Here is an 11,386-nt window from a genome sequence, read left to right on the forward strand (position 1 = left end):
TTGAATGGAGCCATTTCCTGCCAGCAAGGTTTTAATAGAACATTAACCTGACAATTTCCTGTCTCTTATTAATCTCTAAAACTCATTGCCCCCTTTCCAACTCTGGAATATATTGATCAGCTGGTTTTAATGTCCTTCCGTAGTAATTCTTGAACTCTCAGACGGTGGCTGCCAACTATAATAAAGACCTCAGCCATTGTACTTTTGTTATTGAAGCCAGAGAATATGTATGAACATGTAATCTACAAGGATCATTAACTCTAAATCCCTTTTTTGCTGTGCCAGCAGCACTACGTTTCATAGAAGTTATGTCTTATTCTTATTTTTTCCACTCAAGAGGCTTATAGTATTGTGAGTGCAGTCCTATGTGAGGATAGGAACAAATCAAGGTTAATTCCACGCTGAAAGGAAGAAAGGAGTCCCCCTAAAGTGAACACAGCAGCCAAAACGTTGCATTTCTTCTTCTCTCCACCATGGAATTCACCTCGATTTGTTGCTCTCCTGCCAGCACACACTGATGCAGCTCAATTAAGGACAGTGAGACTGGACTATGCAATCGGAGACGCATATTACACACAGGGTGGAGAGAACGACCCGGGAGTCCTAAGTGCTCATTTTGTACTGGACACCAACAAAATAAGCCTTGGAAAGATCCTTGATCCGAGTTCACGTGCAGCTTGTGAAATAAGTTAGCTGAACAAGCAAGCGTCTTAATTGGCAAATCTTTATGTTCTTGTCAGTCTGGGGTTACAAGGACTGTACCGAAACCCTCAGCATATTTTAATGATAACTTTTACCACACCCGTTACCGGCTGGGATTTCAGAATTCACTTTAGGCAACCCTTTGGATGATTTGACTCTGTTTTTGTTACTGCAGAGAACAGAATTCACACAAAACCGCAACACTGTTGAGAAACAGCCACCTCAGATCAAGACACCACCACCTCCAGGAAGAGAGCCGCTCCAAGATGAACAGTCATTCATTTTTATTAACATAAAACGAATACAAAAAAAGACATGGTGATAAAAGGCCAACATGATTAAGATAATATGCACGCAACTCTCACTTTTTAAACAACTTAACAAACAGGAAATCCTGATAGGATCGGAGGCTCCACCAGTTTATGATGTAGGGAAATCCTGCAGTGAAAATGGAAGAGCAGTAGTGCACAGTGAAAGGTACTCCATTAAGAACACCGTCTGTGCCTCCATTTCTCACCATTCTTCTGCATATGGCACTTTCTGATATCACCAGGGCACCAGGACAATGCAGTGTCTCTCTATTAATGTTATCCAGGGCAATGAACTCCTAGATGCATGACAGAGATGTTCCCTCATGCTGATGTGTAGGCTTCTTTCTAGCTAAAACGAAAAAAAAAATTAACCATATTAAATTAGATTTTGGGTAATTTTAAGAATGCCACGAAAAATATGGAATCACTTGTGAAGCCAGAAATGAAATTTGTTCTTAATTTTAAAAGACATCTTGCATTTGGGATGGGACATCACACAAAAAAAAGGCACACACACACACTGACAGCTGGACACAACGCTGTTGTTTATAAACTTCATAGGAGGTGAAGAAAATGAATTCCCCCCCTAAGGAATTCAAATGATCCGTCGTGTTGTTTGGGAGATTAACCAAGCACACAGAAAGAAAACCCTTACCAGCAAAAGAGAGAAAAACAGTGCAGGCAGAGCTTAACAGTCAAATCAAATAGCACAAAGCCAAGTTGTTTTTTTTTCCTGGCCCTGGAAAATGTGGAGAGAATTTGCTAGGAACAGCAAAACATATGAGGGAGGAGGGCTGTGGCATTATGCAATTGGTTTAGAGGATGGCACTGAAATGCTGATACTGATGGAATCCTGTGCCCAGCTATCAAATCTCTGAGGCTGACTGTGAAGGCACAGCCTGCCGATGGATGTCTGGCTACACACACTGACACTAGCGATTTGCTCACTGGCAAAAAAAAAAATGTGAATCTGTTCCCACTGGGATAGCAAAAAGATACAAGACCCTATACGACCCTCCTTGGTCCCAATGAACTGAACATATTATATACACGCGGCGTCAGCTTTAAATGATTATATGATTATAGATACCTGGATAGCCCCAAGAGCCCTCACCACCTGCGGTATCCTGAGCTTCGGATGTGGGCTCCCTGCTGGCGCAAACTCTGCAGGTTCCTGTACTTGGACTGGATGCCAAGGCTCTTCTTGAACACAGGATTCTGCTGCACTGATGGGCGCAACGGCAGTTTAGGCTGTAAATTCAAGCAGACTCATCAGCACCCAGCGTACCATAAACATCTGACAACAGTCGGGCTCCGCTAAAAAGATATTTTGAATGGTATTCCCCATCACAGATACCCATCTGCACTATTTCATCTGAACTTTTCACAAGACTCTTCGGGAATCAAATGACAGCACAGCACCAACATGGGCACTATTAATCTCACTTGGAGAACAAAGCCAAGACGGAACTTCAAAAGACTTTGGCCAAGAAGGCTACATGCATGAGTAAAGGGGCTACATAACAACAAAAAAGTGGCCAATTTCAAATACTCGTCTATGCAAATGTAAAACATGCACATTGAGAAGGAAAGCATTTCTTCGCTGCTCAAACAGAGAAAGAGGTTGGGGGGGTGACAGAGGGTCAGATACGGTACCATCAGGGGTTTCCTGAAGTGTCGCACATGTCCAGGGTTGTCCACAAGAGGTTTCTTCACGAAGTGAGAGGGCTTCTGATTGTAGTCATCCGAGCTGAAATTGCCCTGATGAAACAGAAAACGCTTGCCAGTCACTGGCACAGCTACTCCCAGAGAAGCACGTTATCACTTTCCACTGCAGAAAGACAGCTCGTCCTCATTCACCCTCTGTGCAACTTCACTACACGATTCTGTGCTACACACATCTGGCCAAGCGCATTCTCAGCAGTCGATAGCTAAGCCCCATGATGCCCAGTACCTGAGTCAATCCAATGGTTTTCACCAGTCTCATCTTTTTATGAATCGCCGGCAGGAGCTCAATTTGCCTGGAAAAAAAAGCCAAAGAAAGCTCTCAGTTCTTCAGCATGTATAAATGCACATCAATGTGTGTCCCAGGTGTCTGAATGTTTTAAATTTCATAATTAGAACTGACCGTCTGTGCCTTGTAATAATTCATTCTTAAATCCCCTCTCAATACAATGAAGTAATTCATTTCTAAGTCACTGGATTTTGCAATGTTTCTGTCCAGATCTTCAATGAAGCTTAAACAGCTTCTATACAAACCCCGTGCACATGTATGCATAAAACTTTCAGGAGAAAAATCTAACAGAAGCAGAGCACAGAGAGCAGTCCAGACCCAACAGAAAACTTACCTTTGAATCTTCAGTCCAGTATAATGTCTCCTTTCACCCTGACCTGTTGCCTTTGTGTCCTGAAGCTTGGTGAACCGCTCGTTTAAAGTTATATTCTCATGCCTGATATAGCTCTCTGTAAGACATCAAATGAGAAACCCAGCATGGCCACATGTCCTGTGTAAGCAAGCAGCAGCACTCCAACTCCTGGGACAAAGCCCTCAGCATCCAAACTGATCGCCCTCAGGGATCAGGGATAGGAGGGGGTGTGCCCATGAGAGCTGCCAATCCCCACTCCAGAGGGACAGCAGCACACAGCCCCCTAATTCCACACAGCCTCTTGCACATCTTCCCGACAACAAAACTGAGAAACCTGAAACTATCCTTCACAATCTATATTAAAAGAAAATTAAAAAGCAGCTGCTCACATTTACTCTATAGTGCCCACGGTTTTACTCTATAGTTTATGTACCAAAAGACATTAAAATGCAATGAATAGGTACGGAAACCGACACCATGCTGCAGGTTTAACGCCTCTCAATGTGGTAAACCTGAAGCTTTTTGTTATTTTCAGTGTTTAACTGAAGACACCAATACCTAACACCTGCAGTTAAAATCTACTGGTACAGGAAAAGCATTTTGGAAGAAATCTCACAGTCCCAGGAAAGTTACTTAATCCGATCAGAAAGATTCCTTGCAGAACTTGCACAAGCCCAGCTTCCTCAACAGCGCTGCAACAGAGCGAGACCCAACGGCACAACCTCCTGCATGCAGCCGCCAACCCTCTCGCCACTCTTACGAGCCCCTCCTGGCACACATGCCATGCACTTCCAGTCACTGCGCTCTGTCTGCAAGACAAGCAGGGCAACGGCATGTCCCAAAGCAGTCTTCGACACCAGTTTACGACTTTGCAGGTTACGATTCGTCTCTGTCTGCCAAGCAGAGAGGATAACGTCATATCCGTTGATGGCTTACAACTACAGCTAATAAAATGCACATCAATTCACCCTAACTGAAGTGCTGTCCCCCTTGTACGCAGAGCTGTGACCAACCTGTTACTTGGTGGACTAAAATGGTGAGGTACTGGGCAAAGTCACCTGTTTGATTCTTAGAGGCGTTTCTTCCCCAGGACCCAGACTTTACCCCAGCAAGGGACTCCGAGCCTCCGCTGGAGACAGCAACCAAATCCCGGGAGAGCTGTCTGTCTGAGTGGGAAGAGGAGCTACAAAGAGAGCAGGATACAGCATAACAAGGCAGACACACAGCACCCGAAGAGAGGAGAGCCTCGTTCTCACATGACACTCCACTCCAAAGACACTGGCAAAATCACTACACAATACAGGAAGTGGTTTTTTTTTTTTTTTAACGCAGCAGCTCTTGAATACCTATTTTAAACTTATAATTGACAAGTTATTTTATCTAATAAGGCACATTCTTCATTGAACACATTAATGAGTTGACTGCACAGAAATAAAACCATGCCTGACGGTATGAGTGTTTACTTGAAAAGAACACAGTAAACACAATGACAAAACTAGACAAGGTGTCCACGCATCTCGATTGCAGAACTCAATATGGGAGACATATTGAGAGCACACCACACTAATGTGTTCCAAGCATCTTAATAATTTTCACAACTTTTATGCTGAAATGGTTTTTCCATACGGCCCTTTCTCTCTAGTTCTGCTAGCGCATACAAAACAAATGTAAAACGAATAAATGATGAGGCTGGTTATAAAAAGATCAAGCTGCTCCTCCACTGCACAACACAGGCTTCCAGTAATTACCATTCTGAGGACATGACTCCAGAGCTTCTGCAGAAGACCTTTCCAGTGTTGCCTTCCCTGCTCTAGAGAGCTGAATTAAGCCTTTGGCCAATGAGATCCATTTTCCTTCTTTCCTTTTAAATGAGCTTTTATATCCCAAAGCTCTCCTGTGCAAAGCACTGTTAGTTTGTCCCTTTCTTAATATACAGTGCATAGTCAGCAGCAAGGGGAGAGTCAATTTACATGGGAATCGTCTTCCTTCAGAGGGCAAGTTGCTTAATGTTTCCAAATGTGGAAAGCTAAATCCAATCTCGGTTTTCCAATTCTATGCGAGATGTTTAGGGGGTTAGTTTAAGAGCCATTTTCTTTTTCCTCTCGCAGATTTTACACTCCAAAAAAGGGCCATGCTTCAGAACAGTGGGAATAAGTCCCCCCAACAGAAATGGGATTTGTAAACATAACTGGGTGAATTATTTTTTGGCGGGTGGGGGAACGATGGGAATGTCTTTCTCTCCATTTACAAGAGTCCGTTACGAGTTGTATCCAGTGAGCAGCTAGCAGACCCTTTGCTTTTGCTTGCAAGGTAAAAAAATGGAAATGCAGTGTATTAAAAACCACACGCCTTAGAAAAACAGTGCTTATGTGTCCAAGAATAAATCAACATATAAAATCAGAACAACCTCCACTCTCAAGGACAGCACAGCTGTGCAACTTCAGCCTCTTTGGGAACGGACATGAAAACATGCAAACTAGACCAGTTCCCCTCAGTTCAGCAATACAGCCTTTGCAGTCCCAGTGCTGTGAAATCAAATTATCCTGCAGGATTCATGTGTTGAATAAATGCCAGTATAATACACAAGCCTAGATGAATGCAAAATTTCAGTAAAGGATGCGTGTGGTGGACGACCTTTCCCAAAGGACAGATGCTCTCTGCGTTCGTCATAACTGCTCACAGATACACACGATAGGCAATGTGTGTGCTTTTCGTCAAGAACAAGATATCCATTTGGTTCAAAGCACCCACGGCCCTGGCTCATACAGGCATGTTCCTGCTGAGGAGACATCTCACATAAAGCAGCGGTGCCCATAGGGGGTAACTGGTCAGCCCCGCTCCTCAGACATCCAGATCTTCTGTAGCTGTGCTCTTACAAAAGCAGACTTCAAGCCAGGCCTTCCGGAAAGACAGTGGGAACGTTGCATTTTACATGCTGATGCTTCAGTGACTAAAGAAGGTGAAAGATGTACGTCTTTCCAAAAGATTGATTCCTTAATTTAATGAGGAATTTTAGTATCATGTTGCACACAAATGCTGGAAGATTCCAGACATCAGTCGACGGGTGCCGGAGACTTGCATGCTCCTCCAGGAAGGACAGGGTGGAAGTTCAATCTGCTCTCATCCTCATGTCTCCTCGTATGTCCAGATTTGGAGACTGGCATCCAGTTTGGGCTTTGCTCCCTGAGATTTTCCATGGATCCACTGGAATGTGTCGGAGTGTTCCACTGGATTCTGGAACACCCCCCACCCTTAGAAGGAGCTGGAATATGTTCTCCTCTTCAAGGAGGCAAGCCTTGACAAAGATGCAGCATCCCACTCCATTGGCAATATAAAAGGCTTATTTACTGAAAAATCCCTTTCAGTAAGAGAAATGTCCAAATTTTGCCACACTATTCCAGTGTATCGCACGCTCAAAAGGAGTTCCAGACAATTATAACACTACGGAGTTTGTCGCGTGACAAGGTTTCAGAGCCATGCAAGAAGAGAATAAAAAACACGATGCATTATGTTTTTACAGGTTTGTTCCACCTTCAATGGGGAAACAGCTCAAGGGTTTAAACTCCTTAGGTGATGTGTGTAAAATAGAGAAATTGCTCCTTTTTCTTCCAGCTCACGCAGAGATTATCACGGAGCTGAGATGAGGTCATCCATTTGGAGATGGCAAAGAAAACAAAAGCTTGAACTTCTAAAACCAGCCTCATTAAATCGAAAGTACCTAAACTCGCATACCATACCTGCTTTTGGTCAACGAATGTCTTGTGTCCACCTTGATTGTTAGAGTCTCCGTTCCCATTAAGTCTTCATCCAATGTAGAATTTTCGGGATGCTTGTAAGGCTGTTTATTCTGACTATTAATTTTGAGGGCCTTCCTGCGCTGTATTTTCAAAGAATCAGCATCGCTTCCCAGCTCGCCTGCCGTCTTCTGCTTGGCAACGGAGAGCCTGGAGGTGGCATCTTTCCCGAGAGCCTTGTCAAGCTTCTTGAACACCTTCTCTCCAGCCACGTGCTCCTCTGGTGAAGCCTTCTGACTGGCATCTGCCAGCCCGCTGCTCTTCCTCCCTTTGAGCTGGATCTTCTCTTTATTCTGCGAGGGGACCGAACTGCTTTCTTCCTCCCTACTTCCACAGCTCCTGGACTTCTTACAGCGCTCTGGCGTCTCCCTTCTCTGGCGCTTGGGACTGTGCTCAAGGTGGACGCTTGTTGCTGCTGAAGAGGAGGAAGATCTTTCGTGATGCCGCCTTTTGAGTGGTCGATGTCCCTCCCTTCGCGGGTCTGCAGCCCTCTCCGTGTGGCACCTAGGCGGAGAGTGGCCAGCTTTCCACTTTGGGGACCTGTACGGGCGTGCTCCGTCATCCCACTCCGCGTTTCTGCCTTCCACTACCTCGCCGTGCTTTCTGAAATCTGCAGAATACCTGTGTATCCACCACAGAGAACACAAAGATTTCATTACACCGCAGCACTGCAAGCTTTTGCCGGGACTGTATTTCAGCAAGGCTGCAAGAATGCACCTTCCCCCTCATGCCAGAATCTGTTTGGCTTACACAGGCAGGCCAGTAAGGATTTATCGGCTGACTGAATCATTAAAACCTCCCAAGAATGAAAGATGGCTAAGGCATACAATACATTAGTTAACAGCTCTGCATACTTTACATTTTCAGATACAAAGGAGGAATGGCTATTTTGTTTTGGTTATTCTGCTGTGCTTGGCTCAGCCTCTTAACCCCACTTTACCCAGGCTGAATGGGTCGGCTCGTATGCTTCTCTGGATGAGAGCCCCTTCCGTGAAATTCTTCCAAAACTCGTGGAGGGGAGAGAGAATACCTCCGTCCTCCGGAGTGATTGCAGGGGAAGTCTTCCTCCCCGCTCCATCCCTCTCCCTGTGCATAGCGATCGAAAGATCTTGCTCTAGGCCCCCCCCGGCCAGCCCCGGGGCTGCGACTCCTGCCTGTTCCAGGGGCTACACCCTGGTAGCGGCCCCTGTGGTGCTCCACTCCTCGGGGCCACCCGTCGCCGTCTCGCTCACGGGAGAGAGCCCTCCCACGGGGAACAGGAGGCAACCCAGGTCTTCTTTCGTAGGGGTGTCCGTGGAAGTGCCTTGGAGAAGCAGGTCTCCGGCTGCCTTGAGGTCCTTGGAAGGCTGCTCTGGGGGAAGGTCTCCTGAGGGCTGGGGCTCCATGCGCTGCCCCGGAAGGGGACAGCCTGCGTGGGGCAGGGTGTGCATGCGCCGGCCTTGGGGAAAAGTCCCTCCTGGGGCCTTGGTGGGGCTCTGGGGAATGGTGTCGCGGCTGGGGCAGATGCCCGTGAAACGACCCCAGCTGTGGAGGTCTCCACTGGGCAGCAGACCGATGGTAAGGCCCTGGAGGAGCACTCCGATGATTCATCAGCGCGAGTCTGGAGCTGCCCCTGTCAGAGTGGAAGGATCGGCTGCTGTGAGCCAGGCCGTTGCCCTTGGCCTCTCTCCAGTGTGAAAACTTTCCTGGGCGGGCCCTGTAGTCCCTCATGTCCGGCCCACAGTGATCCATCAATGGCATTCCTCAGTGGCTCTGCAGGCCGCTTCCAGAGGTGTCGGAGTAAGACCTGTTCGACGAAACACCACAACGCAAATCACGGCACTTATAAATAACAGATAACTGTGTTTATTGTGTTTCCACGTACACATGCCTTTGTCTTGTTAAATTTATAAACAGGTAATTAAGGGACCTAATGTTGGCAACTTTGAAAGGAAAAAGTCTAAATCAATGAATTCCAAATGTCTTGAGTGAGTGAAGTCTGGCCATCTTTTGTAGTCTCCTCACTTCTGAACCACTCACAGAGGGGAGGCAGAAGAATAGCTCTGTGCATCTGTAATTGACCTTTCTTCATTAACTCTATTCCCTCTAACAATCGATTGTTAAGCAGACGTATTTCAAACTTTTAAAAAAATAAACTTGAGGCTGAGGGTTTAAATTCATAAATAAATTTAAATTAAAAAGAATTACCTGGGGGAGAAAGTGTGACAGAGTTCACCAATTGATCATACGCAGCCTCCTGATTTCAGCACTGCACAGAGAGCTGCAAGAAATGAAAAAAAAAGAATGAAAAATAACCATGGCATATTACTGTCCAGAGTCACATCTCCCTGCTGTATTGGCACTTCTCCAGTCTTTCTGTGGGGAACAATATCACTGCATGGAAACCAAAGAATAAAAGGGTAATGATGAACATGTCCTGCTCAAGGAGAGCCGTAGAGGCCTTCAAATCAGGGTCTGAATTATTCTGAAAAGTTACAAGACTAATTATAACTTTTATAAGAAAAGCATAACATGCAAACCGGGCAAGCGGACGTAAAACAATTTCAAGCACCGTCACAACATAAAAACAAAAACTTTGCATTAGTCTGAAGGAGAATTTTTGGAATTGCAGCCAAGTCTGCCATCTAGTGTTTCAACAAAACAACAAAAAAAAAACCTGAAAACCTGACTCAAAGTCAAAACAATATCCCAGGACAGCAACACCCGTTTTTAAAACGGGTCATTTGATGTCAAAATAGCCAAACAGTGTGTCAGCATTTGGAGCTGACTTTAAGCACAGCTTTCCATTCATCAGGATCCTGATAATAGCTGATGCAGCCCAGCAACTCACATTCCAGAAGCACAAGGTGAGGCTGCACTCTGGATGGGACACTAGTCCGTCTTGGGACACACACAGGGGGACAGATTGGAGACACTATTTGATGCAGGCAGCCCGTCTTTGTCTTTGAGCTAAAGTCAAGGCTGTTTTCAGCTGTGATCCACCTGCACGCTTTTTAAAGTAAATGAAGCCTGTAGCATTTACAACCTTAAACAGCTCAAACTTTTGATCTTATTTTCAAGCTCGCCTGGGTGGGGGGTGTGGGGGCTCTGGCTACATTTTCGACGGCATCTAAGCGCAAAACATCCTGAAATGTTACGGGTTTAGAAACTAGCATAACATATTTAAAGACGGCCATCCGGACAAGCAGGCCGTCTGTCTTTGAATTTTTCTAAGCTTCACACCTTTTCCTTACCTGGCAATTAAGCCATTATGGGGTTCAGACCTACTCGCTGCATTAGCGCCCTACTAACGAGAACTCGGGTGTCCCTCACGACGAGAGAATACAGACACGCAAGTGACATTTACTGTACAGTATTCAATCTGTACTGTACATATCCCATGTCTGGCCCGGACTGAAAACTTTAAATGGTTTACAAGGGGTGCAGTCTTAACACGGTTCTTGTTTTCAGAAGTACACGCACCGCAAAACTACACCACTAAACGAAAATGAGACCTTACAATAACCCCCACCCCACCCCGCCTCCCACAGCTGATCTTGGATGACTCTATACCTCTCCTTTTTAACATTTCAGCCGGGGAGAGGAGAGCTGACCTGCCAGCCACCATCTCAGACAGGCCTGCCCGCACCGGGCGCAAAGCAAAAGTCTGAAAACCCGGCGAGACTCTTCCTACCGCTTCTGCTTAAAGTTTCTTACAAGAGCGGCACCAAACCACCCACCCCCAACTAGATAAACAGAAAGAAGTCAAATCTTACTTACCCGGGATTAAGCGGTATTGCGGTTATTTTAGGGATAAGCGTAGCGAAACGGTCACCACAAGATGTCCTCTAGCTAGCGAAACGACACAGGTCGGAGGGCTACAGGAGATCTCGGCATATAAACATTAAAACTCGACCGACTCTCCCGCTGTTAGACAACAACTGCTTAAAGATTTTTACCCCCCCACTATAAACGGTTGCTTTTCGGCTTTATTAAACCTGTCGGAGCAAAGCCGTGTCTTATCAGCCTACAGTGATTTGAAACCAAAACCAGCTCTTGCACCGCACAGGAAGTTCCGTACTGGTAACCCGGATGTGTTGACAGCCACGGCGACCGCCTGCTGGTTATTGCGTTTCTGAAGTATTGTTTTAAATAATTCGTTACCATCACTCAAAATGTTATGGTGTAATACTTTATATTCCAAAGTAAATTTATATAGGATCATTTCATACTG

General features: G+C 45.6%; 1 protein-coding gene across 5 annotated transcripts; it reads right to left on the minus strand.

Annotated features, from left to right (window-relative positions):
* Positions 1-971: 971 nt before the first annotated feature.
* Positions 972-11,234, minus strand: LOC148830257 (uncharacterized). 5 transcript variants are annotated; one of them, XM_088920652.1, is made up of 10 exons: positions 10,933-11,234; positions 9,361-9,433; positions 8,204-8,959; positions 7,117-7,794; positions 4,438-4,562; positions 3,362-3,476; positions 2,968-3,034; positions 2,670-2,774; positions 2,104-2,264; positions 972-1,362 (listed from the first exon to the last, which is right to left on the minus strand). In XM_088920652.1, exons 3-9 carry the CDS (start codon positions 8,911-8,913, stop codon positions 2,124-2,126), a joined length of 1,941 nt encoding a protein of 646 aa, XP_088776778.1. In that variant the 5' UTR covers positions 8,914-8,959; positions 9,361-9,433; positions 10,933-11,234; the 3' UTR covers positions 972-1,362; positions 2,104-2,123. The 5 variants fall into 5 exon arrangements, with proteins under 5 accessions (XP_088776778.1, XP_088776777.1, XP_088776776.1 ...); XM_088920651.1 differs by having other exon boundaries at positions 4,393-4,562; XM_088920650.1 differs by having other exon boundaries at positions 8,114-8,959.
* Between the last annotated feature and the right edge of the window lie 152 nt (positions 11,235-11,386).

This window comes from Atractosteus spatula, chromosome 7 (assembly GCF_055471065.1).
Source record: "Atractosteus spatula isolate fAtrSpa1 chromosome 7, fAtrSpa1.hap1, whole genome shotgun sequence".
Taxonomy (NCBI): domain Eukaryota; kingdom Metazoa; phylum Chordata; class Actinopteri; order Semionotiformes; family Lepisosteidae; genus Atractosteus; species Atractosteus spatula.